The 26,217-nt window shown below is 29.1% G+C and overlaps 1 protein-coding gene across 7 annotated transcripts in view; it reads left to right on the top strand.

Moving 5' to 3' along the window:
- Positions 1-26,217, top strand: part of LOC101240051 (RB1-inducible coiled-coil protein 1) — a 56,020-nt gene that overhangs the window by 7,398 nt on the left and 22,405 nt on the right. For all 7 annotated transcript variants that reach the window (XM_065817757.1, XM_065817755.1, XM_065817754.1 and 4 more), the window contains exons 7-15: positions 3,048-3,147; positions 5,823-5,879; positions 12,943-12,994; positions 15,384-15,502; positions 15,818-15,936; positions 16,535-16,600; positions 16,673-16,759; positions 18,124-18,223; positions 25,949-26,030. In XM_065817757.1, coding sequence (XP_065673829.1) covers positions 3,048-3,147; positions 5,823-5,879; positions 12,943-12,994; positions 15,384-15,502; positions 15,818-15,936; positions 16,535-16,600; positions 16,673-16,759; positions 18,124-18,223; positions 25,949-26,030 — 782 coding nt within the window. The remainder of the gene's footprint in view (positions 1-3,047; positions 3,148-5,822; positions 5,880-12,942; positions 12,995-15,383; positions 15,503-15,817; positions 15,937-16,534; positions 16,601-16,672; positions 16,760-18,123; positions 18,224-25,948; positions 26,031-26,217) is intronic.

Below are 26,217 nucleotides of genomic sequence, written 5' to 3'. Positions count from 1 at the left end.
TCCTACTCTTTTCAGATGCAAAAACCTTCAATAATTCAGTAAAATCTTATTTTTTAGCCATATCACTTTCTATGGAAATTAAAGAAAGGCCTGTCAAACGATTTTATGACATAGTAGATCTTAAGTAATCTTTAATTAATTTCAGTTTTGAAAAACTACGCTCTCCAGATGCAACTTATACTAGATGTGTTAACAGAATTCATAAAGCAATAGAAACATTTGGAGTGAAATTATTGCTTCTTAAAATAAACTCTAGTACTTTTAATGGTGACGTTTTTGGTTCAGTTAATTCAGACAACGCAAGCAATTCATCTAGTAATTCCATCAATATCTGCAGAAGTATCTGTGCTTAATATTTTTTGAATATTTAAAAATTTTTCTCTAAGACTTTCCTTTGAAAAATCTTTTTTAATATTTGCAATATTGTACAGGAATTGAAAATCATCACAGTGTTCATTTAACTTGTTAAAATCTTTCTTCAATCGAATTTATAGCACTATCCAAAATGCAATTAAAACATTTTAATTTAAATTTATCTTTTGGATTTATAATGGGATCATCTCGAGTTTCATAAGAAAGCATTTGTTTTTTAAACCTTGGTCTAATGAAAACTTCAAATGAAAATGATGGCTCCAAATCTAATTCAGCTGCAATTAATTCTGCATCAGAAATAACTTTTTCAAAAGCTTCATCTGAGCAATATAACTTTAATAAGTTAACAGTTTTGTTCAAAGTTTGTTTGGCTTTAGAAATGTCAATTTCAATATTCTGAATAACTTTGCTTGCTAAGTTTCCTTGGTTCAAAGTATTGAACCATATCAGCAACAAAATTTAAAGTTTTTCATCTTTTGAGCTAATACCTCTGCTTCATGATGTGAAGATGGATTATAAGAAATGTCCTGGCTGATTTCAAAAAGAGCATCAAAGATTTCTCCAGCACAGTATCGAAAAGGTTGCACATCTCCAATCCTGCTTTCCCATCTTGTTGCACTCAAAGGTTTTGGAAAGATTTTTTTTCCAAGATGATTTTTCTAAACTGTCCATCTATAAGATGATTCATTAAGAAAGTTATAAATGGCTTGCACCATTCCAAAATAAGCCACAGCCTCTCTAGATGATTTTGCAGCATCATAAACAACCAAATTTAATGAATCAGCATGATATGGTACAAAGAAGGCTCTGCTGTTATTTTCCAATATTCTTTTCTGCACTCCTGACTGATGTCCTCTCCTATTCACATTGAAGATATGTATGAGCAGGGCTATGACATTTGTTGTCATAGCCCTGCTCATACATATCTTCAATTGGAATCCCAGTTTGAGTCAACATTTGTAGAATAACATCTGTGAGTGCTGCACTAGTTTGTCTGCTCTACAGGTATGAAATCGATGAAATGTTCACAGACTTTAACTTCAGCATTTTCCATCTGAACAAAATGTAGCACAATTGACATTAGTTCCACTTTACTCACATCTTGGGTACAATCCACTATAATGGAAAAACATTTTGCCATTTTCAATTTTGACAAAATTTCTTCACGAACTCATTTTGCAATTATTTGAATGAGTTCATTTTGTATATTTTTCCCCAAGTAATGGGTGTTAATCTCCCCATTCTTTATTCGGTGAACATGATCTGCCATAACTGCATCAAACTGTGCTAGCAGTTCGACTAGTTTTAGGAAGTTTGCATTACTTTTCTCATGTAAAACATCAGAATTTCCACAAAAGGCAAGACATTGTTCTCTTAAAAATGTCACTATTGCAAATAATCTTTCCAGAACTAACTAACAACGCTGTATATCTGCACTGAGAAGTTGTTGTTGTGATGCATCAATTGTTTTGTTAGTATCTAGTCGGTTTGATAATTCCATCCATTTGCTTAATGAACAGATGTGATTTTTAGAAGTTTCATGTCCCTTCAGCTGTCTGTGCAAATTTTTCCAGTGTCCAAAACTGATTGTCTTCAAATGTATGTCCATTTCACCAAGCAACTTGCATAAGAAACAAAGCACAACATCTTTTCTTTTAGAGTATATAAGCCAGGATCTTTTAACAACTTCACTATTCTTGAGTGCTTTTTGCGTGCATGAAGAATTAAATCTTCTGTTGTTGGCATTGACAGGAAATAGAAAAGATGGATTAGGTGCTGATGGACCATTTTTAACAAGAGTCACTCGAAGATCATCTGGAATTCGATCAGGCCAATTGGCAGGATCTGTCAGGTCTGTAGTTGGTAAAGTTTGAAAACTCTGTTCTTCTTCTGGCAATGTAATTTGCGAAGTCGTAGATAAGTTTGCTTCATCTCCCAGTTTAGATTTTTCACCTTTCAGCTCATTTTTCACTTCCAAGTTTGAACTTGTTGTTGCATCTTGAATTTCATGGATTTCATCACAAACACTAACATCACAAGGATCTCTCATAGTTGTTGTTGGCTTGCTTTAGGTGTTATTAAAAAATTGCTTAAAAATTCAGACATTTGTTCATCCTCTTCTCTTCGTTTTTTCTTTTTGCTTTCTGTAGAAATCACCAGACTTCTTTCTTTTATGTCCTACCATTTTTATCTATGGATGTCAGAAAATATATAATCAAAACTCAAAATGCCGCCCTAGGAAAGTGCCACCCGAGGCAGCTGCCTCTCTTGCCTGTGCCTAGAGCCGGCACTGCATATATATATTTTTCTGATGTGTCTTTATTGATGAAACACAGTGTTAAATGAAAAAAAATTTTGTCAAGTTATTTTCTACTAATTTATAGTTGTTCTGTGCTTTTAAGAACATTGAGCACTCTATTTTGTAGAATACATTTTAAAATTGTTTAAATATATATGTATATATATATATATATATATATATATATATATATATATATATATATATATATATATATATATATATATATATATATATATATATATATATATGTATATATATGTATATATATGTATATATATATATATATATATATATATATATATGTATATATATATATTTCTTCAGTCATACACTCTGCATATATGATATTTAATTTTTTAAACAATTTTTTTAGTTTTAGCAAAGTGTTAATTTGGCTAGAAAAACTGCCCTTGTTACCTTGTCTCACTACTAAAAATGAAAAGCGATCTTTACTTGAATGGATAAACACCTATGTATGTTTGTATTACAGAATTAATTTTGCATGAAAATAGTTTATTATGTTATTAAGATAATAATATTACAAAAAGTTTGACCTTTCAAAATTACAAAGTTATATGTTTTTGTAATTATATGATATAATTTTTAAAGTAAAAAATTACTTGATTATTATTAACAAGATTATTTTATATAAAATTATATACTGATATTTACATACTGATAAATAAATGATAAATTTTAGATTAAGTTATAAATTTAACTTGATTATTATTGGTGTCATTAATTGTTGAATCACACAGGCTAACAGGAAAACTTTTTGAATATGTCTCGCTATCTTAAATGTCCTGGTGAAATGCTCTTCACTTACTTCATACAATCAGAAAAAATTTAAGTGGTTGTGTAAGAATGAAAAAAATTAAAGTGGTTGTGTGAGAGTGTAAAAGATTAGAGTGGTTGTGTAAAAAATGAATTTTAAAGCTTTCCAGACAACTAAAATTTCCTAAAAATTTCATAAATACTTAAAACATTCAATATCTTTAGAAAAAGTTAAAAAATTTTTTTTTGTTAAACGTTATTAATGTGCAATCTTCAACACAAATAGCAAACCTTATACAAAGTCCAAGATTTTTCTTGACCAGAGTTTTATTCAAAATTATGTCAAGCACACTTTTTTAACAAACTCTGTAATGCTCCTCTGATTATCCAGCAGAATTATTCAAAAAAAAATTTTAATTTGGTCTATGTAACTAATGTTGCCGTAACAACTAAATGAGGATTGGTGCCATGAAAGTTAAATAATTATTGATACAGTAACAGTTAAACAAATAAATATTGTCATACTAGCGTCAGCCCCCAAAATTAGGGTTGGCATTTGGCAATGCTGACCTAACTGCTGATCTAAAAGTGTTTCAAGTTGGCAAAAAATTGCCGGCCTCGTTTCGATATAAAGTATATAAAATCGATATAAAGTATGTGTATAAGTCTGGGATCGTCAACTGTTATTGAGAACAATGTAGTTAGCATGATGATATCATTACAACAAGAGATTGATTCTAAATATAAAATAGAACAAGATAATTTTGAAATAATGAAATAATGAAACTGTAATAAGGGATATGATATTTATTCATGACACTTATGAATTTATTTTTAGTATTATATTTGAAAGAGACTTGGATCCTCACTCCAGTATGGTATGTGTATCAATTGATGGAGGTAAAGGGTTTCTGAAAATGTCTTTGATTAGACTAATAAAAATGAGATATATATTGACAGTGGAGTTAAGAAGTGTTTTTTCTTTCTATTACTGAAGATGTTTTTGATGACATTGGGAGTCTGGAGAAAATTTTGAGTATAATAAATTTAGATAATGTTACGTATCACCCTGCATTTGATTTAAAATGTGCTAACAGCATTTTTTGTTTCATCTTCGAGTCTCATTCTGGGTAATATGCCTTATTGTGGTGTGAATGCAAATTTTCCCTGGAAAGTGCTACTCCAAGAATGTTAAGTTCTCTTGATAATTGTTACAAGTTGTGTGTTGAAAATGGGGCAGAGCAATTGGAAATAAAAGATATTAAAAATGTCGTTCAGTCTTCGGATAAAGGGCTAACATTTGGCAATGCTGACCTAACTACTGAAGTTGGCAAAGAAGCGCTAACCTTGTTTTAATGTTTTTTGGTAACCCCTTTGTGTCAAATTTTTTTGCCAACCAAATACCAACCTCTAACAGTTTAAAACTAGAAGTTATTACTGACCTAATTTTTCTTAATTTTTAGGGCTGATTGTTAGTCCTAGACTTTTTTATTTTCATAAAAACCCTGACGATAAAATTAATCTTATGGGGATTGTGACACAACTTGGTAGACAACTTTTAGATTAATGGACTCTGTTTATGAATTGGCTCAAATAACATTATATCTTATAATTAGGCAGCAATATTCTTTCAGTTATTGAAAAGTTCTAAGTATCCTTTTCTGGTCTACAGCAGTAAGCAAAAATACATTTAAATGCAGAGCTGAATATTACATGGAAAATGTATATTGTTGTTTACCATATTCTCTTATTTGTGAAATTTACTTGTTGTTCTCTAGGATCATATGCTGAACAGATTGGAGAAGCTATTTATAGTGCCTTTAAACCAAGTTGGTCAGGTTACTATTAATAACTAAGGTTACTAATAAAGCTTGAGTTGTAGGGGATTAATAGCAATGTCTTAAATTGGAATTTTGCTTTTCTTTCCAACAGAACACAATGTGTCATTCATAAAAATTTCGCATCTGATTGGGAACAGGTTACTAGTGGGGTTCCTCACATGGCTCAGTTCTTGGTCCGACCCTATTATTTATATATTAATGATTTACTAGAACACATTAGCAGTAAAAATAATTGCAAAATGTATGCATACGACACAAAGGTCCTCAGTGTAGTTAACACTTTAGAAAGCAAACATTGTCTGCATCGACATTTCCAAAAAAAATGTAATTAGAAGACAAATGATAACTAGTGGTAACTATAATACTAGATCAGCAACTATCAATTTTATTATATGAAAAAAATTAGGGTTGGAGAGAAGTTAAACCTGGCAGTTTTTATGGCAAACAGTGATGATAGATTTATATTATCAAATATTGTATCATTGTATCATTGTCATATAGTTAATTCTTATGTATTTATATTTAATTAATAGGACCAGCAATCTTCACTTGAAAATCTTCTACGACAATGCCAAGAGTCCATTAAACAAGTATGATTATTATTAGCTATTGTTTTTATTTATATTTGTGAAGCATTATTTTTTGATAAAGTTTAAAGTTTTTTATAACATTAAAGTATATATGTATATATATATATATATAATATATATATATATATATATATATATATATATATATATATATATATATATATATATATATATATATATATAAACTTGTAATATAACATACTGATTTTAATTATATCTGACAAATAGATTGAAAATACTTACATAAAGTTAAAAACTTAAATGAAAATTTCAAAAATTAATCTCGGTTTTGCCGCGTTCTGCACTGTCATTGCTAACATTGTCAGAAATTGTCTTCATCTTTGATGGCAGAAACGAAGGGTGAACTGGCCAGTTTTCAACGTTATTGTTAAGAAAATTCACGTTCTAAAAGGTTGAAAATGTACCATGAATCTGCGGTAGTGATTTCAGTCGGGAACTTGGGTTCCCGACTGAAATCACTGTTCCTTAGCGATCATGCGGCAGAGCCTTTCCATCACTAGGCCTCGCTGCCAGAAGCTTCTCGGCTAAGTACTGGAATTCAGACTTTGAAACAATGTCACTGAATAAAGCAAGGGGCACCATTTCAGAACATAGGTACCACAGATGACGCTTCAGTGCTTTTATAGCGCTTTCAGATATTTCAGAACTCAAAAGGTACTTCAAAAGGTTCTGATAAAGGCAGAGATCATGTCATGGGGCATCAACTGCAGATCTACATGTTGTCCACCAGGCACTGTATATCAGACACACAAAGGTGATGAAGCTGCGTAACTTCATCTGCTGTGCAGCAGTGGTAATTGTTCCTGCCGGCAACAAATGGATCTGCTTTTCAAGAAGGACCATTTTGATGGAGTACAAAATTTTGGACATCAACTACTTTGTGGACTGCACTTGGTTGACGAAAGTGAAGCTGTCTGCTTTCTGGATCAAGGTATAGCAAACATAATTTGCTGAATTCTTTATAGTCTTCTATGAAAAATTAAGCAGCTGCTTCTGCACATTCCTTCCACATAGTAAACTAAGAAACAGTTTGTAAATCATTCAAGAAAGGTCGTTTCGAGAAAGAACAGTTTGTAAATCATTCGAGGGTTGAATGGACTGAGTGTCTCATCACTTTCATGAGGTGTCAAAATGCTTCTTAAATGTGCTAAATGCAGTAATTTCTAGTGATTTTGATGCTTCAATGTGCAAGTTGTTAAAAGTGTGCGTTAAAATAATTTCTCTTATGTGATGACAGCATGCAGACCAGAACAATGCATGGCCGATTCTTTGCTGCAGAGCCACACACACGGCACTGACATGTCCAGTATTGCTGGCCGTAGTACCAAAAGTCATGTTTACTATTGACTCAGCACAATTCCATGACTGCAACAACTGCATTATAGCATTAGTGATGATATCTCCAGATCATTGATCTGTTCCTGGTTGATAAGCAGGTACGCTAAGAATTTTGACATTGGTGTTGTTGCCAACAGCGACCACAAGTCTTTCCTGTAAGTCATGTGTTGCCTGGCTCTTTATCAGTTTAGAATCCCAGTGCAGGGAAGCATACTTTGGTGGAACCCATGACTTCCGAACTTCAGAAGCAATTTTTTCATTCACCATACACCTGAACCAGTCTGCTGTGGCATATGATACATCAATTTTGCTAGCATCACCTCCTGATTCTTCAATAATGGCCTCAGTGAGTGCAGACTGTTGTGCAGGAGAAATTCTCATTCTTGTTGCCAAAGCCACAATTCTTGGAGATTTGAAAATATTATAAGATATATGAGCTGCGTTCCAGTGTGAGTGGTTTGGTGGTGCGTTTTTACCAGTTTCTTTTCAGAAGTCTTGAAAGGACTATCGAGGAGTTCAATCTGTGGGGATCAGTTGTGATGATTGTTGCCAACACAACAAATGTGAATACCAACAAGAAGACAGGCATTGTTGTTCGGCTGCAGCAAATGTTTGAAGAGAAAAGTCACCCCAAACCTAAGTTTATCAGTTGCCAGCACCATGTGCTGGACCGCATTCTTCGCGTTGTCATGGATGATGAGCTCCATGGGTCAACTAAATCACCAAACATTGAGTATTTCTTTGTGCAGGATTTGATGAGCAATCACGATAAATTGAAAGCAGCCTTCAGCAACGGTAAAACTGAGATTAAGGAAACAGGTGGCTGGAGAGATGACACGAAGTTTCTCTACCTCCTCACTCATGTCTTCCACCACTTAACTGAGAGGAATGAGATCCCCTTTGTGAATTTTAAACAAATCCCAAACATCAGCAATGCACACTGGAACTCTTGTGCCATTCTAGCCCTCCTTGGGTTTATTCTGATTTGCATAAAATCTGTTCATTCATTTCCTACTCATGGACTGACCATTGGTTCAGCAGTCAATTGTTCCGCGTTGAAGATTTTGAAGAACTATCTGAAACTCTGAATAACTACCCAAAAGCTCTCAATTGCTTGAAAACCCACTTGAAAACAGATGACTCTCCAATCAACATTGCCCGAAGCGACCAGTGCTGCGAGCGTGCCATCAAAGTTATGCACGACTCCTGCCGCAAAAAGGACAACCTCCCACTGAGATTCATCCCCTCTAATGACATTATCATGTATATTTGACTTCCTTGTGCAATTGATGATCCTATATAATGTTGTATACATGTGACTCTACAGCTTGTGTTCAATTTTGTATCTGCTTACAATGACTTCAAAAATTTGGCCAAAAAGCTAATAAATAAAATTCTTAAAATCATTTTGAGCGTGAGGTTTTTTTTATCAAATTGCCTTGAATGTAATATTTTATTTTAACTTGAATGAAAGCTCACCAAATTATGATAGGGAAATAAGGTTGTATAAAAGTCATCACCCTAATATATATATATATATATATATATATATATATATATATATATATATATATATATATATATATATATATATATATATATATATATACACCCCTATAACATTTTTAGGTTACATCACGTATTGTAACGTAAACGAGATTCGTTACGTTACGTGCAAAATGTCCATTATTTTTACGTAACCGAGACGTAAGATTTTACGTAACGACACGTAACATTGTTACGTAACAATACGTGCAAAATGTCTGTTATTTTTACGTAACCGAGACGTAATATTTTACGTAACAATACATAACATGGTAACGTAACGTTACGTGCAAAAATGTAATTTTTACGTAACCGAGATTTTACATATAACGTATTAATACGTAACATTTAGACCTAATAAGGTGTGATCATAGTCACCTACGGTGACTTTCAATTTGCGACATTTTTAATTATTGAATGCGATAACATAAGCAATTAATGGTAAACATTTTAGTCACAGCTAACACTTATAGCCGACACAGCTCAGTCTTAACAACAGAAACATTTCGTCTACAGCGTAAGGGGTAAACAGATACTTTTGCAACAATAGAAATCACACTAAAACTTGAAACAGCAACCATCAATACTAATAAAAACTCTTATAATATTTGATTTCAACGAAAACTTACCGTTATACACTTAATAAAACATACAGAATTAAAGAGATTGTCAAAATTGACATTATAAACACATTTTTGCTTGTGGGGTAATAAAAACAAAAGAAATGTTGCTTTAGTATATATGTCCGTATATATATATATATATATATATATATATATATATATATATATATATATATATATATATATATATATATATATATATACATATATATATATATATACATATATATATATATATACATATATATATATATATATATATATATATATATATATATATATATATATATATATATATATATATATATATATATATATATATATATATAGTTTATATATAGTTTATATATATATATATATATATATATATATATATATATATATATATATATATATATATATATATATATATATATATAGTTTATATATAGTTTATATATATATATATATATATATATTTAAATTTAAAATTTTTTTGAAATAAAGAGAATTTGCAAATAAAGGGGGATCAATCGCACCTAATTACCCTCCTCCCTTAGTCTGGCTTCTGCCTTGATTACTGCGCGTTTTGCTTGCATTGGCATTCGTTTTAATTGATCCCTGAACGCCTCTGCCACCTTATGGACGTTAATGCGTTTATGCGATCTTAGCCGCAGAGAACCTTTAAAATATAAAAATAAAATCTACATCTTTAAAGGAATAGAACCGATAAAAAAAAAACAAAAAACATTTATCCAATTATATAATTATTGAAATCACATTAGCACAACAGTATAACTTTATTTGACAAAATAAATAAATTTAGCGGCAAAACACCTTGAAAAATGCCCCAAATTGTCCCCAAATTATTTGACTTTGAGCGCAAGGTAAATCTCAATATTTTGTAAAAAAAAATTTCAATGTGATTATAATGGTCCAATTTTTTTTTAGATTAGATTATTGTGTATTCTTGTTTTTTCATATTTGTTGTTTAAAATAAAATAAAGTTTCCCAAAATTTAGTCAAAAAAATAAAACTTTATTGCGTATTTGCATATAGTTATTTTTTTCCTAAATCTTTTTTTTTAACTTAAACAACATTTATGAAAAAACCAGAATACATAGCAATCTAAAAAATATTTGGGTCATTATCACATAAGAAATTTTGTTTTCAGAAAATATTGAGATTTACCTTGCGCTCAAAGCCAAGTAATTTGGAAACAATTTAGCGCATTTTTCGGTGTTTTTTGCTGCTTGAGCACAAGGTAAATCAATATTTTTAGAATTTTTTTTTTGTTATCGTATTTTTTTCATATTTGCTCCATATTGGCTTTCTTGTGTATTTTCGTTTTATAATAAAAAAATTTTTGAACACCCTTAATGTCTAGCTTAAAAGCCGAAAAATTCAAGCATAATTTTAACTATCATTGCTAATTGTATATGTATAAATGTATTTCTAATTAGGAGTCGTTCATTAAGTACGTACGCTTTTATTTTAATCCTTCTTCCCCTCCCCTTTTTAGTACCCTCCACCTCCATAAAAGAATCTACGCTTTAACGATTTACGCTGTTTATAAAACTTAAAAGAAGTTTCCTTTTAAATCAAACCCACTAGCAATCTGATTTAGCTATTTTATTAGAATTATGAATTATTTAATAGAAAAAAAGATTAAAAATATATATAATAATTAGATTGGATTGCTTGTGGGTTTTCTTTAATAAAGATTATTTTCTAAACTTATAAATTTATAAGCTTTTGATCAAATAAAACGTGATGTAATTTTATTTAATCTAAATGTGAGACGCATTTAAAATACCTATCGATTTTTTGACGTTATGTTGCGTCTTAGTTTACACTTATTAAAAGTGCACTGTTATAATTATAAGTGTCATGGTTTTTTTTTAAATTTATATTTATAAGTTAAAAAAAACCATTCTGGTATTTTTTTAAACTTTTAACAATATACAAAAAATTAGTTCTAATTTTTTTTTATAACAAATTTGTCACGAAAACAGCGTTTCGATTCGCGAAGTTGCAATAAACTAATTGCAACTTTGCGATTTGAATTTTTAACAAAAAAAAAATTTTCTAAAACTTTTTTTAGTTACTTATGTCTTGACAAATGCATCGTTGAATACCATAACTCATAAATGAATTACAGTATTTAACAAATTTGTTGAATTAACAATATTGTAAATGCCCTGAATACATTTGTCCAGACCATTGTAATAAAAAAAGTTTATTTAAAAAAAACTAACCCACAAGCAATCTAATTCCTTATATATATGATTTTAACTGTAACCTAAAGGCACGTGATGTTACGTATTAATTAAAAATTAATTCGCAAATTTAACGCGTCACAAATTTAATTTATTTTTTGTTACCAGACGTCTATCTTGACACTTGTTAGAGTGTAACCAATTAAGACATAATGTTACGTTAAAAAAATCCATTTACGTCACGTAGTTTAGTTACGTCTCGAATCTATATTTAGTAACTTTACGTTACGTCTTATTTGGTTACACTTTATAAAGTTAAAAAGAAAACTAATTGAGACGTAACGTTGTGAGTTGAGAATTTTTTTTTTTTTTCGTGACCAAGTAACCAATTGAGACGAAGCTATTTTACAATAAAAATAAAATAAAAGATGATTTTTGGCAATACGGCAATATAAAATAAACATTTACTGCATTATCAAGTTTATATACTTAATATTTAATTAAAAGTTAGAGAATGTAACCTTGTTACCAATTGTAACCGATTAAGACGTAACGTAACTTTAAAATGTTATAGGGGATATATATTATAATTTTATTTTTTTATGGTGATTTAAATCCACATGATTTTTTCAGAAAAAGAAAAAAAAAACAAGGATTAATTAAAAAAAACTGTTTATAAAATATTGCATAGTAATTGAATTATGGTAAAAGGTCTCTTTTAATGCTTTTTTTTTTAACATTTAAGTGACTTTGAATGGCCACTTGAATGTTAAAATATTTAAATTAAAATAAAAAAAATTATTGTTTACCAGAATACTATACCAGATGTCATTATTAAAAAGAAAGTTACATCAATTATAGAAATGTACATTTGATTTACAGATCATCAGATCTTCACCATTAATTTCATCTGTTGAATTTAGTTTATCATGATCTATCTTATGGGTAATCTAATTACAAATAGGTATTGAATGAAAATCAGCGTGCAATAAAAAAATTATTTTGATAATTATATAGTTGATATCATTAGATATTTGTATAGTTATATCATGTAAAGTTTTTGCTTTATATTTAGTTCTAAAGCAAAACAGTTTTCCTAATTCTTTTGAAACCGCTTTGTGTAATAAAAGTTATAAACATTATAAAATTTTTTTTTCATATTTTTATATACATATATATTTTATACAAATGTTTTCAATATATTTTATATATTATTGTAAAATAAGTATTAACATCTATTCATCTAAATTTTGTTGTACCCAAATCAAAATAAATTAAGTTTAAAAAAAAAATTTTATGTTTATTTCTTTTAAAATTATAAATTTTTGAATAATTTAGCTAAATTTTGAAGTTTATGAAAAAGTTGTAGATGATGCTCAGCAAATACTTGGTAACTTTTTTTTTTGTTCATAATTATTTTTATTATATAATTTTATTGTCACCATCATTGTCACCATTATCAATGATCACATCATCACAGATGCAATGTTATTGTATCTGTGATATTGTGCTGAATGATATATTTCTAGTACCAGTGATACTTAGTGACACCTAAGCCTTAAGCATTTGCTTTTTTCTATACTCATTCAAAGTTACCTTTTTTAAAGAGGACCCAATTCACTTACCTTCACTTCTTGATCTTCAACTGATGACTTATTTCTCTGCTGAAAATTCCTTTGCAACTGGTATTTCAAACAATATTCAAAACTGATCTTTTTGTCCTTAGAATCTTTTATCATTGTGTGAAATTGATGCAAATATGTATGTCTAACATTAATGCCCAATACTCTCACATTACTAAATTTTGTACTTCTATCACAGAAATAACTTCAAGGGGCTTTTGAAAAAAGTTTTAATAGGGTCATTAAATAAAGTCTAATATTGTATGCTTTATTTATGAGTCTGGTTATATTTCCTTTCTAAAGTATAAGGCAAAATTATTTGTAATAATATTTTCTTAATTTATTTCTTGAATTTAATGATCACACTTTTCTTAATATTCTAGTAAAAATACATTAATGATTGTTAGACATTTTAATAAGTCCCGCTTATTTTACTCGAACAATTTGTAGTTGTAACTACTGCAATGTTTAACTCTTCCAATTATTTCCAATCCTCTCACATTTATTAACGTTATTTATTAACTTTCGTCTTTTAGCTTATAATTAACAAGCTTTAGTAAAACAATATTACCAGATCATCAACTTTCTAAAAATCATTTTAATTGTAATAAACTTTTGCCGCTGGTTTGATACATATGAACATTTTTGAAACATATGAAAGATTTTTTTTTTTTTTTAATATTATAATTTTTCTTATGTAATATATATATTTCTTCTATAATAATATTACATTTTGCATCTTCTATAATAATATTACATTATTGCATTATCAGAAAAAGTTTTTGTAGTGGCCTAATTTTGAAATTTCGAAAATTGTTGATTATGACAATTTTGATTTTCAACCGACAACATTTGATTTTTATATTTGCACCTAATTAAAACATGTACTGCTAATTTTTTCTAACCTACTGTATTGTCAACCTACTGTATTTTTGACCTACTGAGTTTTCAACCTACTGAATTTTTAACCTACTTTATTTTTGACCAACTCTTTTTACAATTGACTTTATATCTACGCCTTTTCCGGTAGGTATTTTGTTTATGTTTATAAAGATTTGAGTTAGAGCCGGCCGTGGCACATCCAGAGGCGGTTGTTCTATTAGGCTAAAAATGAGGGGGGGGGGGGGGTAAAAAAGGATAAAATTTTATCTAACATGTTTGTTTCACATTATGATAAAGCATTTCATTATAATAGTGATGCACTATACACTGATATAATATAATGTAGAATTTCCCATAATATATATGTTTTTCTCCATTTATAATGTACCTTATGGGCTGAACTACTTATGGAATTATACTGTACTGCATAGGCAAATAACTATTATTCTTTTACTACTATAACGTTATACTGTACTGCATAGATTTATAAATATTACATTGTTATTTATTGCTACACTACTGTGTAGGTTTATTAATTAAGTAATGAAAGCGTAACAATTATTTAAATCAACTTTTTAATATAATTTTAAAAGAATTCATTTTAGAAGTTTTATATAATTATCATTTAGTATTATTTTATCTTTTCAACGGTGTATTTGAAGTAGATTTTTTTTTAATCAAACATTCTCTATGTGCCCATATTATGCCCAAATATGGACATTTCCGTGACCCATGGGAAATGGATTGGGTTTTTTAATTTATTTTTGGGTTACTCTAGACATATTTCTGAATAGCTGTACTAAAGAGCTTTATTGTGTTTTTTTATGGATTTAAATGTTTTTTTACCCTTTCCCACTGTACTAGTTTGTAAAAGAAAATTATAAACACAAGTAAAAAATGTTAAAAACACAGACTAGTAGGTTGAAATGAATATCGCCTATAATCGGTTGAAAATTAACTTATATCAAATCGGTTGAAAATGAAAGTCTATAGAATCGGTCGAAAAAAAAATTAGGTCAAAAATGAATGTCATAAATGAAATGTCATAAATCAGTTGAAAACAAAAAATGCTATAATCTGTTGAAAATGATATAGGCCTCAGTAGTATATCTGAAAATTATTTCCACTTTTTAGTAGTTGTTCTACAAAAAGTGGAAATCTCGACCTACTAAGTTGTTCTACTTTTTGTAGAACAACTTATTAGGTTGAGATTTTAACTGTGTCAGACAGATAGAGATGTCTATCTGTCTGACACAGTTTTTGTTATCGATTTAGAATCAGCTCAAAATCCAAACATGAAAGAAATAAGAGGGTTGGCTGATCGCTTAGTTAATTTGCAGCAACGTTTACATCTTGCAAATCAACTCAAGCAAGATCAAAGTGACATGGCTCAGGTACTTAATTTTATAATTGAATTTTTTAATTTGCTGTCAGTAAAAATATTGATGGTGTGATTGCAATCACAAGTAAACAATATTTTTACAATATTTTAATTATTTAAACAAGTTATTAGAAAACTTTGTTATAGAAAGTAAGTGAATTATTTTCAAACTGATAATAACTTACTTATTTTTACTTATATAAAACATCTGAAAATGATAACTTTTTTTGGAAGCAAAACATATATGTTTATGTACAAACATATGAATTATATATTTTTTTGCTTAAATAAAAGTAATGAATCTTGACTGATTAAAAATTCTTTTCAGGGTTTTCAGCAAAATAAAATGCGAGCAGAGCATCTGGGAGATTCTTCTGTATTACCAGACTTGTGCTCTAGTCATCAAAAACAACTACATGTATTAATAAAAAATCACTGTCATTTAAGGTATTTGTAATTTTTATTTTTTTATTTTTGCTATTACAAAATATAATCAAGGGTTGCACAAAGTTTTTAATGTTAGATTCCAGTATCTTTAACTGAATCGATATGTTTTTACATTTTTTTTTTTGTTGGCGTTTTGTTGGCATTTTAAAGTGCATAAAAGCTTACATATACCGCAATGTTAAGTTTATTACAATCAGCAATATTAAATAGATTGTCAGGTAGAACGTTAGCTGAAATTTCACAAATTCGTTCAATAAATTACATAAACAAGTTTTTGGTTTTGACTAAATTTTCATATTACATGCCACATGAATCTTTTATCTTAAAAGTCACATTTTAAATAAATCTATTTAAAAAAAATCTTTTTGTTACATTTTTTTTTTTACAACTTTAAAGTTATTTCACATTATGAATATATAATACTTACTAATATATGCAAATATGTAATATAAGAGTGTTTTTTGTCATATATATATATATATATATATATATATATATATATATATATATATATATATATATATATATATATATATATATGTATATATATATATTTATATGTATATATATATATATTTATATGTATATATATATATAGGGAAATACGTAATCTATGTGCACGTGCCAAAGATGAGCTCTCAGTTAATCTACACACTAGATTGAAGTAAGTACAAGAACTGTAAACCAATTTAAATTTTTTTTTGCCAGAAATTCGATTATAATTTGTATATCATAGATGGGTGATGACAATTGAAAAACAAATCTGTAGTTTAAACAGCAAAATTGTCATATATCATGATTTTTTGAAAAAGATTAAAAAAAGGTATTTATTTTTAATTTAATAATAATTTTAGGAATGATTAATTAGAGAGAAAGTATAAATTATATACAACAGTTATAACAGATTTAACCTCTGTAACTAGTTTGCAGGTGGTAATAATAAGTATAATTGTTGTAGTAATTGTATTAAAAATAGTTATAACAGTAATAATAATCAAAATTATAATGATACTAACAACAGCAAGGATAATAGCAGCAATAATAATAGTAAAAGATAATTAAAATTACAATAATAGTAATAAACGTAAAGATAAACTAAAATAAAAAATTTTTATTATTACATTTTACACCTTCATCACATTTGGTGGCCATTATTGTCAACACATAAGTTTCTTAAACTATATAAACCTAATATAATATTATAAACTATATAAAACTTATATATGTATATGTAAATATGTATATGTTATATACACATTTGCTTTACGTAATTAATTTTTTACCTTTTATGGTAACAAACTAAATTTTTAATATATGTAATTATTAATATATAAATCAGGAGAAGTATGCTATCTTTGTTTTACGTAATTAAATTTTTACTTTTATGGTAATAAACTAAATTTTTAATATATATAAATATTAATATATAAATCGAGGGTAAGTATGTGGTAATCAAATATGATAACATTTTTGTTAAAGATATGCATAAATAAAATAACGTAAACGCATATTATAATAAATTATCACATACTATTACCATAATAATACCAACAACAAGGGTAACAGCAACAATAATAAAAATAGTCAAAGATGACAGTAACAACAATAAGTATGATATTAGTTATAATAATTCAAGTCACTTACAACAGGTCTCAGTATTAATAATATATAAAAGATAATGACAATATTGTTGTAATTTTGTTTGTTATTACTATTGACATTATTATTGTTAGAATCATTATTAGTTGTATTATGGTTACGTTTGTTATTACTATTGACATTATTATTGTTAGAATCATTATTAGTTGTATTATGGTTACGTTTGTTATTACTATTAACAGAACATTAAATTGAGTTCACAGAATAAATAACTTAACCCACCTAATTCTAAATGGTCATTTTTTCACAAATAAAAAGACAAGACTTTTTTTTATAGCCATATGTCTTTTTATCTTATCTTATAGTGAGTCACACTACCTAAAAATAATTTTAAAAATTAAATACAACTTATTATAATAAATTTTAATAACTTGTTATATAAATAGCTTATTATATTAATATAATATATTTTAAAAGTTTATGATCTATTAAAATTTTAATTTTTTAGTTAATTATAACTATATATTACCTATATTATAGTTAAAATACTTATATAATTAAAACTTAAAATTTTAAATAAACCTTTAGAATGGACATTTTTGAACAAGTTTACGATGCACCAAAGTTATATGTGCTTTCAGTTATTGAAGTAGTTAGAAGAAGACATTTTTCAAAACAGTTTTGTGAGGTACTTCTTTTCAAAGTGAAATTGCTTGCGCTGATTTTTAATCATTTTTATAAATCATGTTTAGTTATTGGTTTTTTTTTTATGTGCTAACATTGTAAATGCGGTAGTATGGTAGTGGTGGTGGCAAGAATTTTTTTTTTTTTTTTTTTTACATCTTCGCTTCCAACAAGGCTTCTGCAAGCGGCCACTAATTAAAGTTGGAAGTTACTGAAAGAGAAAAGATGAAGATTGTAGAGCAAGATAACGACTGACGGACGACTTAAAAGATTGCAAATTATATGAATCAGGAAAGCAAGATGAAGGAAGCGAATTCCAAAGAGCTGATGTTCGAGGAAAAAAACTAGACGAATAAGCGTTTTTGGAGCACTTAGGAACAGTCACAGAAAAAGGATGGCACTTAATTGAATGACGAGTAACACGAGAATGAATTTTAGTAGATGGCACAAGAGACGCTAGCTCTTTAGAGCAGTGCCCATTATAGTATTTGTAGAAAAGAGAAAGAGAAGCAACATTATGACGATGTGATAATGGTTGGAGGTTAACTGCAAGAGCAGGTCCAACTATGTTTACAATGCGTTTTTGCACCTTGTCTAAAAAAGAAAGGGCATCATTAGAAGATCCGCCCCAGATATGGCAACAGTATTCCATACAAGGCCGGATTTGAGATTTATAGAGATAGAGAATAGAATCCGAAGTAAGAAAGTGACGAGCCTGATAAAGAGGTACAACCTTAGCAGATGCTAGTTTTGCAACTGATTTGATATATGGTTTCCAAGAAAGATTGGAAGTAAGAGTTAATCCTAGAAGATGAAGAGTAGATGACTCATCGAGTACATCACCGTTCATAAATATAGGAAGATCTAAATTATTACGATAACGATTGGCTGAAAAAAATTGAGTTTTATCTGAATTAAAGTTCACCAGCCACTGTGAGCCCCATGCTGTAGCAGAAGTGAGATCCTTTTCAAGCTCAAATGCCCCCTCCAAGCAATCAGAGGGTGTTGGTTTCTTATCACGACAAGAATAAATGGTAGTATAATCTGCAAACAATGCCACCTTAGATGTGAGAATATCTGGAAGATGATCGTTAATGTAAATTAAAAAGAGTATAGGGCCAAGGATAGAACCTTGTGGAACCCCTGAAGTTACAGAATAAGAAGAAGAGTGTTGTCCATCGAGGACAACTTTAATACTACGATTGGAAAGGAAGGATTCAATTATCTTAAAGATGTTGCCGGATACACCATAAGAAGAAAGCTTATGGAGAAGACCAGCATGCCAAACTTTATCAAAAGCTTTTGAAATGTCAAGAGCGATAGCCTTAACCTCTCCACCTTTATCTAATGCACGATAAAACCTATCAGTTATTACTGTTAGCAAATCAGCTGTAGAACGAGAAGATCGAAATCCATATTGATGGTCAGAAAGTAAGTTATTAGATTCAAGATGAGAAATTAAGTGTTTGTTAATTAAAGATTTAAAAACCTTGCTAATGATAGAAAGAAGACTTATGGGACAGTAGTTAGACGAATCAGATCGCTCTCCAGAAAGACAATAACAGGTATGTTATCCGGGCCACAAGCTGTAGAAGGGTCTAGGCAGGAAATCACTTTAGATACAGAAGCTGGAGTGATACGAATGTCAAGCAAAGGATCAACCTGTTTGTTGGCAATATCAGGTAGAACGCAACTAGTGGAATCAAGAGATGATATTGATGTAAAGTTTTTAGCAAACAATTCGGCTTTGTCTTTAGGTGAGGTGACAAAGTCTGAACCATACAAGAGAGGTGGAATTATAGATTTGCCCTTATTATTGATATTATTAAAGATTCTCCAGAAGTCACGAGAGCCTAACTTTTGAGAGGAGATACGAGATTTCATGACCTGAAAATAGCGGGTTTTGGCATTAGACAAAACCTTTTTACAATTGTTTCTAGCAGTAATAAACAGACGTCTGTTTTCTGGAGAATTGTTTTGCTGATAAATATGGAAGTAACGGTTTCGATTGGCAATCGCAGCAGCACAGTGTGAGGAAAACCATGGAGGAGAGTGGGGCTTGACCTGGAATCGTCGAGAGGGAACAAAAGATTCCATGCCAGCCTGAATCCATGAAGTTATGTAAGAAGCACATTTGTCGACAGGAAGACGAAAAATTTCTACCCAAGGGCCATCACGAAGAAAATCACGGAAAGAATCCCAGTCAGCTTTACTGAAGTTGTAAGAGGTTCGATAATAGGAGGATTCAGGTAATGAAGAAGAATGAGATATTAGTTTTAGAGAAATCAAACTGTGATCAGAAGAACCTAAAGGTGAATGTGGAGAAACTGAGCACTGACTAGGATCAGAAACAAGACATAAGTCGAGTAGAGAAAGTAGATGATTCGGGTTGTCTGGAAAGCGAGTTGGAAGGTTGACTATTTGAGTTAGGGATTGAGAAAGGCAAAAGTTGTGGGCTTTAATGCCTGCAGAGTCACGACACTAGAGCCAAGCCATTCAGAGTAGTGAGCATTAAAGTCACCGATAACAACTATATTAGCTGATGGATAAAGAGAGAGGGCTTGGTCAATATGATCAGAAATAACATCAAAAAGAGTGCAGTCTTGAGATGAAGGAGAGCAATATATAGAACAAAGAGCAATAGAGTGCAATAGAAAGGCAATAGAGTGAAGTGGTGCTAAACAAAAGCACATGAAAGAATAGTCTGTGGATTCAAACCTAATTTCATGACAAATGGGTAAATTCTTACGAATGTAAACGCTGAGGCCAAGCATGTGACTATTGGAGTCTTTACGAATTAAAGGAAGATAACCATCAACACTAAGATCGCAAGATGAGACAGCTGAACTCAAATTAGTCTCACAAAGAGCAAGTAGGTCTGGTGAACTTTGCAAGAGATAAGACTCAACAGAAGAAAAGTTACTTCGAAGACCACAAATATTAGTGAATGATATGTTTAGAGAACTTGGTGATGATGATGTTTTTTGTGTTTTATAGTTTTTGGTACTTTATTCATTTTAAAATTAGATAGAAGAATTTGACTCAAAGCAAAGATAGTACTCAGAACACCGTTTAATAGCCCAAGCAATTGCCTGATTACTACTAATAAACCCTAAGCCGTGACAAAGGGCTCCAAATGTGGCCTCCGCAATGCACACCAAAAGTACAAACAGGGACACCATCCATGCGCAACATGGCACTGTTAATACTTTGATATTTAAAGCTGTTGATGGAATCAGCCTCTCTGAGAGCTACCACAGAGTTCGGGAAACCTGGCTACCTGCCAGCCTCAGAACCATAAAACTGAGTTTTAGAGCTGTGCCCTCATTAGGAGATAATAGAATGAGTTGCCTAATCATTAAAACAGAGACACAAGCAAAACCCATGCATTGAGTCAAGAAGATCCAGCATTCAACATCCTAAACTGGAAACAATGTATTAAAAATACATCTGCACCAGCCTAATAGATGAAGAAGGGGTGTGAGGCTGGTCAACAGATAGAATCTGTTTACCCCTTAAGTCTTTGCCTAGGAGGCCTTCTACAAGACAGTAGCCGGGTGCATTTAACATCTGCCCAAGATGAGTATTTTTATGGAAACACCATCTATAGCCTTTACTCAACCAAGAGCTTAAAGGCAGGGGGTGTTTTAAGTTGCAGCAGGACATAAACGCAGCAGGACATGAAGCAGATTGTACTGGGTTACATGTTACCAGTAGCAGGATAACCTGATCTGACTGTACAGATCAGGATAACCTGATCTGACTTTATCCAATTAGGTGCGAAAAAATGTGTGAGTTCAAATAAATACACAAAAAATGTGTTTTGAAAGGTAAAGAAATTAAATGCAAAATAATTTAAGCAGACTCTCAAAACAAAACAAATATAAACTTCATTAACATTAAATTTTATATTTATCAATGAGCTCAATATATAATAATATATTTAGTGAGATCCACTAAAGTTGTAAAATCAATTTCTTTAGTCTCCTCACCGCTAATGTTTTTATTAGAATTCTGGCTGTCGGATGCATTACACTTACTGCCTGATGAGCTTAAAATCATTGATTTTTTGAGGATAGCATCACAAACTGCTAAATATAGTGCATAACAAAGTTGGCACTCAATCCGGCTCCATCCGGTTTCATCCAGCTTGATCTTCTGAATCTTTTCCAAAATTTGTTACAGGAAAAAGGAATTTCGAATTTTCAAATTTCAATTGATAATATTTTTAATATCTTTAAAAATGGTAACAAAAAATGACCAGAATTTCCGGAAAATTTCATTGAAATCTGTGGATAATGGGATAATTTCTCACCACCTGCATCCCTTAAAAATCTCATTCGAAAAGCCCTACTCTTTGCTTTATGACAGAAAAACATATGATTCTAGATCTTTACCTAGGAGGTTTAACCAGAACACTATCCTCTCTTCCTTAAATGATTCTAAAACAGATTCATATTTTTCATCTTATGATTTCTTAATTGTAGCAATGATAATTTCATTGCAAAATTGTATTAAGTTTGTTTTTACTAAATTACTTTAATAAAGGAAGAAAAAATACCTTCAACTTTAAAAAAGTGTTTTGTATATATTTATATATCTAATTTAATCAGCTAAATTTATACTTGATTGAGACAGGAGTAAGTTTAACATCTGTGTTTCAAAATCGGTATTTAATAAGTCAGTATTTTTTTATAATACACAAAAAATTTAACGCTTAGTATTTCAACTAGTTAGAACATGCACACTCATGCTTATTGAGTGTGCATGTTCTAAATAAAAATATAATAAAATTTTTATTTTTCTTATGTTCTTTCGTTGACAGTGTGTTTTTTCTACCTGTTTTGCCAAATTCAAATAGAAATTAGTGCTTCTAAAATGTTTCTGAGCTGCTAGTGTTGTTCTGAAGGTAAAAAATTTTCAAGAATATTCTAAAATTGTCAAGAAACTTCCATAGCTTTTTAGAATGTCTAATTTTCAGAATGTTTTTAAACAGTCTAAAGTACGTATAAAAGGTGATGTGAACCAACATTTTAGTTTTTGTTATTGGTGAATAAAATTGTTTTTTCCTTGTCATTCCTTTGTCCTTTGCCTTAGTACCATTCTTCAGGAAAAAGAAGCAAATTCAACAGGGAGGATAATGTTAGTGATGCACCTGAAATTTACGTTAACAGATTGTGCACATCTTTTTTAAGTTTTGTCACTAAATGCATTTTTTGCGATACCAAGTGTATAACAAGTAAACTTTCATACGCACCCAATCTTAACATATTAAATATTGATTGCTTTTTTGATTCCATCATGAATGCCCTGTGCATCTGTGTCAGCTGACTCTTGTCTTTTCTCACTTGGTGATTATATTTGACTTTTCATATGCTTATTTTTTTAAGATATGGTCAGCCTCAAGGTAATACTTTACATTAAATGCTGCATTATTTTCTTTTATTGTAGATGAACCTTTAATCTAATTAATTACAGGCTATTTCCATTATATAAATTATATATATATATATATATATATATATATATATATATATATATATATATATTTAGTTTTATTAATTAGAGGGAAATAAATTACAATAAAAAAAATTGAATGAAGATATTGCCCTTATATTGGACCAACATAATTTTTTACCATCTTTATTGCTGAATTTACAATAATTGTGTTACCTGGTAATGAACAATATAGACTAATAAAGCCTGGGTTTGTACATTATGCCTGGTTTATAGCAAACAGAATCTACTTTTTAAAAATGACAACATTCCTAGCTTAATAGATGGCATTCTTCACAGAGATGTTTTACACTAAGTGGTTTCTTTTTTGCTTCATTCTTCACAGCTATATTTTACACTAAGTGGTTTTGTGTTTGTTTTGAAAAAGTTTTAAGATATTTAATAGTATAAAAAATATTAGGAGATAAAAGCTCCTTGAGGAGCTTTTATCCAGGCAATACCTGTTATTGAAACTCTAAAGAGACACTGCTACATAGACCCAAATATTTTAGTGATGTCTTTTGTTGACAAAAATACCCAACACCTAGGCCTACAACTTATGCCATAAATATACAGCAAGTTAATTTGAATATGCATAATTCCTTGTGTTTAATAATGATACTATCCTAAGCATGATTCAATTTATAACTGAATTAGTTAATTTTTTATATATAAAAAACCATGCCAACTCATGTTACTCAACTAAGTACAGTGACTCAAAACTCCTGCTCTGACAGACCTGAAAAGCTATTACCCAGAATTTTAACAGTTTGAATAATCCTAAAGTAGAATCTATGAAAAGAAATGTTTGTTAAAATTGAAAAAGTTATTTTTTTTTGAACATCATTATATATAAATATATATATATATACATACATATATATATGTATATATATATATATATATATATATATATATATATATATATATATATATATATATATATATATATATATATATATATATATATATATATATATATATATATATATATATATATATATATATATATATATATATATATATAGATATATATATATGTATATATATATGTATATATATATATATATATATGTATATATTATATATATATATATATATATATATATATATATATATATATCTATATATATATAGTTTGTTGTCTTTGTGAAGAGCGGATGTAAAAAAGTGATTATTAAGCTAACACATACGTCACTGTTAATTAATTTTTACTTTCGTCCAACATTTGCCTGTTGGACGAAAGTAAAAACCATTAATTTAATTACAAATAAATCGTTTTTTAAAAAAACCACAAAAACGCAAATTTAATTAACCAGAATGTTTTTAAAAACATTCTGAATAATTTTAAAAACATTCTGAATGTTTTTAACAATATAAACAATGTTTTTATTTTTATTTTTTTTAATAAAATGTTTTTATTTTTAATTTTTTTAAGAAAATGTTTTTATTTTTATTTTTTTTACCGTAAATCATGCGCAGAGTGTTGCTACATCGACTATCTTATAGCCTGACTTGCAAGGGAGTGCTGCTACATCGACTGACAAATAGCCTGACTCGCAAGGGAGTGCTGCTACATTGACTGACAAATAGCCTGACTAGCAAGGGAGTGCTGCTACATCTACTATATTTTAGCCTAACCCGCAAGGAAGTGTTGCTACATCAACTGAGGATTTAGTTGGGGCAGTTAGTCTGACAATCAATAAAAAAATATAAATCTGATCTTGCATTTAAGTTTTTACTTTTTGTCAACAAATATGGAAAAAACTTTTGGACATTTTCTACGGGTTGTATATTTTTAAATATATATATATTTATATATACATATATATATATATATATATATATATATATATATATATATATATATATATATATATATATATATATATATTTATATATGATACCCTGATATAACCTTTATAACTCTTAAAAAGTATTGATGAAAGAATCTTATGCAATAAAAAACTTAATGACTGCAATGACCTGCACATATGATATATATGATGCAAAAGAAAAATGAAAATTATCTTACTTATTTCTATATCTATATATATATATAATATATAATTGCTATAAAATTTTTATACACATCATTAGACACCTGAATAAATATCTTAAAAGTAGATTTTTTCTTTAGGCTTTTTATTTTTATTTTTCTCTTCCTCTGCGTAGAAAATAGAAAAATGGAAAAAAAAGTTTTTTTTCTATTTTTAATTTTTTTTTGGTTTAGTGGGCAAAGTCAGTAGCTGAGAGTTCTAAAATAACACGAAACGAAGAAATACAGAGGCGACAGGTTTTTCAACAGGTTTTTCGTATGTACATTTTTAAGTTGTATATATTAAACTATAAAAATGTATAGGTACGCTAAAATATATATATATATATGTATATATATATATATATATATATATATATATATATATATATATATATATATATATATATATGTATATATATATATATATATATATGTATATATATGTGTGTGTGTGTGTGTGT

Source organism: Hydra vulgaris, chromosome 14 (genome assembly GCF_038396675.1).
Source record: "Hydra vulgaris chromosome 14, alternate assembly HydraT2T_AEP".
Classification (NCBI taxonomy): Eukaryota; Metazoa; Cnidaria; class Hydrozoa; order Anthoathecata; family Hydridae; genus Hydra; species Hydra vulgaris.
Note: the sequence above shows the minus strand (reverse complement) of the source record. Positions and strands in the feature narration are given on the sequence as shown.